The sequence below is a fragment of the Haliotis asinina genome, chromosome 5 (assembly GCF_037392515.1).
Source record: "Haliotis asinina isolate JCU_RB_2024 chromosome 5, JCU_Hal_asi_v2, whole genome shotgun sequence".
Classification (NCBI taxonomy): Eukaryota; Metazoa; Mollusca; class Gastropoda; order Lepetellida; family Haliotidae; genus Haliotis; species Haliotis asinina.
In genome coordinates this window covers 47,020,606-47,023,939 of record NC_090284.1, presented here as the reverse complement: position 1 = coordinate 47,023,939, position 3,334 = coordinate 47,020,606, and the positions used below count along the sequence as shown (strand labels likewise).

General features: G+C 43.6%; 1 protein-coding gene across 1 annotated transcript; it reads right to left on the bottom strand.

Moving 5' to 3' along the window:
* Nucleotides 1-2,432: 2,432 nt before the first annotated feature.
* On the bottom strand, nucleotides 2,433-3,117 carry LOC137283886 (octapeptide-repeat protein T2-like). Its single transcript, XM_067815561.1, has 2 exons — nucleotides 2,927-3,117; nucleotides 2,433-2,787 (listed from the first exon to the last, which is right to left on the bottom strand). Exons 1-2 carry the CDS (start codon nucleotides 3,115-3,117, stop codon nucleotides 2,433-2,435), a joined length of 546 nt encoding a protein of 181 aa, XP_067671662.1.
* Between the last annotated feature and the right edge of the window lie 217 nt (nucleotides 3,118-3,334).

The window sequence follows — 3,334 nt, the reverse complement described above, 5'->3', positions numbered from 1 at the left end:
TACTACCCATCAAAAGTTTAGACTCACTCGTGTTTACGTAGTCACTTGCTTCTGTCAATTGTTCCGAATTAGATTTTGCAAAATATCCCATACTGTTTAAAAGCATTGTTTGCACATGAACAAATGAATTGTAAAATAAATTCGTAACGTTGAAAAGATCATTGTCATAAGTTCAATAAATGAGGAAACTCTGTGACAATTGGCGAATTCTTAACAAAATTTTACACTTAAACGATAGTTACTATGTTTATTCGGCAGTTTGATGCATAAGCCTCGTGCAGTTCATCTGCTTAAAGTTTGCAGTTGGTTCCTCCAAGTCAGTGGAGAAATTCATATTCAATGTGCCCATCATCCTCGATATCTCCAGGCCCAGTGTACCCATATACACATATTTTGTGAGTGCTATAAGTGAGTCTAAACTTTTGATGGGTAGTATAGTTCAGGCAAAACTGTAATTTATTACACTATACACAGGAATAGCTATATAGGGAACTGTATTTCTAAAGTATATTGTGCATAAATGGAATAACCATGAATTGATCTCAGTAATCTGCTACATTCCTCGGCCTAGCACTAAAAGTGAGTGAGTGAATGATTGATGTTTTACGCCGGTTTCAGCAACATTCCAGCAATATCACAGCAATATCACAGCGGGGAACACCAGAAATGAGCTTTGTGAACATTGTGATCATGTGTGAAATGGAACCCGGGTATTCAGCATGACAAGCGTGCGCAGTAGCCACAAGGCTACCCAACCGCCACAGTGGCGCTTAAAACCGACATTAGTCCGAAGTATTACAGGCAAACTGCCCCCTCGGACCCGTGAAGGTCCCGGAGAAGAATAGGCCTTCAGCACCCCATGCCTGCCATAAAAGGCGACTATGCTTGTCGTAAGAGGCGACTAATGGGGTCGGGTGGTCAGGCTCGCTGACTTGGTTGATACGTCGTCGGTTCCCAACTGCGCAGACCGATGATCATGCTGTTGATCACTGGGTTGTCTGGTCCATATAACTGGAATATTGCGATGTAAAACTAAACTCACTCACTCATTCACTCACTAATCCCCGGTCACACCACTACACACGCGCACGCTTGCACGCACGCTGTTACGAGTGTGTATTTTCTGTATATTTTGTTATTAAATAAGTAATAATTATTATTGGGTCACAACATTTAGTGTTTTGAATAATAATTATGATGGGTCACATTTCGTTTAATAGATGATCAGCACTTTTAGGATTCTGGTTTTCCGGAATTTATCTTCTCTTAGTTTTCTATGTGTTTACTTCTGGGAGACTTATTCGAGGGCATTCTACAGTGTTGACGATGGTCGTATGTGCCTGAACTCTCGGGAAATGACTTAGTATATATGAAAAGGCTGGTTGTCATGTTGCGGGGGACACTCATTCATATTTATTGGAGTTACATCGCCAACAATTATCAACGCTTGACCTACATCATCTGCTCTCAGACCGATCGCTGTGTTTACATTCTGCATAGTTGATTCTCCCTGGCACTAAGACTTTGGTGAGTTTACTATATTATATTTTGTGACCCATTGCCTTAGATTTTGTCTCACTTGTATTGAATTTGTAATCAACATTGTGAAATTGACTTGTGACCTTGTATACCTTGCTCTCATTGCCTTAATACAAGATTTGAATATATTAAACTTGTCTTTGTTCTGTTTTGCTGGTTCACAAGGATTTTTCTTACATTGTTTGTCACGGTAAATTCTTAACCGTAACAACGGACACACGTGAATGGAGGTCGTTGTATATATAAGTGGAGTTATGTTGGACTCGACGTTAATCTGCGTTTAGCCTCGCCACCGAATTGTGAGCTGAGATGCTTCCTCAGTAATAGAGACGAGTAATTCACCGAAGTGGGCGGTGTAGACCGAAGAGTCACGTTTTGCAGCAAGCGCGAGAAAGGATTTGTGCCATGCGCATATTCGGTGGAATCAATTGCGATTTTCATTCCCGTCAATGATATTTAATTCACAGATTCATTATAAAGTAATAGCCTATATGCCTAGACCCCACCTACGTTCTGAGAAATAATTGGTTTCCACCCAGACGGAAATTAACGTCTTCCATGCTGAAGGCGATTTTGGATTAGCGTCGGTTTGTGAAGATTTCGGCGAGAAACAGCGCGGTTGTAGCGTGGGTTTGTAAATCTGTTTTGTGATTAACAAAACCAACAAAACCAAATTTTTAACCAGTAGGAATCTCTCTCTCTCTTCCTCTCTTTCTTCTCCTCTCTCTGTGAGTCTGTTGTCTCTCATCTGTGTCTGTCTAATGATCTTTCTCTCTCTCTCTCTGTCTGCTCAGACGCCCTGTCTCAGTTCTCTCCCCCCCCCCCCCCCGCCGTGTCTGTTTGCTCGCCCTCGCTCCGTTCTCTTTTCCTTTCTCTCTCTATCCCCCATTCTCTCATCTGCCTGCCCTCTCCCTATGCTCTTCCTCTCTCCCCTGTGTCTGCCTGTCTGCTAGCTCTCTTTCTGCTCTTTTCTCCCCAATCTTCCCACGTTCTCTCTCTCTCTCGTCTTTTCTCTCTCCCCGTGTCTGTCTCCTGCTCTCTTTCTCTCTCACCCTGTTTCGACTCTCTCCCCTCCCCCTCTCTCTCTTTCGTTGTCTCTCCATGCCTGTCTGCTCTCTCTCTCTCTCTCTGTACTCTATCACCTGTGTCTGTCTGCTCGCGCTCTTTTTCTGCTCTTTCTCTCTCCTTCCCTCCCTCACACCTTTCCTCCCCTCTCTCTCTCTATCTGAACTTGTCTGCCCTTTCTCTCTGTGTCAGTCTCCGCGAGCTGTCTGTTTTTTCTTCCCATGTGTCTGATTGTTTGCTCTCTGTATCTCTCTGTCTTTCTCTCGGCCTGTCTGCTCTTTCTCTGTCTGTCCTGACTCTTTGTGTGTATGTGTTTTTTCATGTATGAGTCTTCTTCCTCCTTCTGCTGCTTCTGACTTTCTGGTCGCTCTGTTTGTCTGCTCTCTCTCTGTTCTCTCTCTGTGTCTCTGTCTGTCTGTCTGTCTGTCTCTCTCTCTCTCTCTCTCTCTCTCTCTTAGGCGACAGTTGGGTGCCGGGTACATCCAATACAATTACTCCATTGTCAAATGTCATCATATATAAGGTACATCACGGACACTAACAAATGACACATGGGGCTGTGTCAGGAGTTGACGTTGAGTCACAGTCGCTAGGATTCATTTTAAGAAATTAACACATATGGTTTGCTCGTGTCCAAATCCTGATGTGATTATCTGCCTGTATTGGCTTGTCAATCGTGTTCTGCTGTCGACGGCAGCAGCAGACTGTAATGCCAAACGCCGGGCCTAAT

Bases quoted from the DNA above. Each gene is read 5' to 3' on its own strand.
- LOC137283886 (XM_067815561.1), bottom strand. From the start codon at position 3,117: ATGACATTTGACAATGGAGTAATTGTATTGGATGTACCCGGCACCCAA. The intron at 2,788-2,926 runs ATGAAAAAACAC...AGACTGACACAG, and splicing joins AGGAGGAAGAAGACTCATAC to AGAGAAAGGGCAGACAAGTT.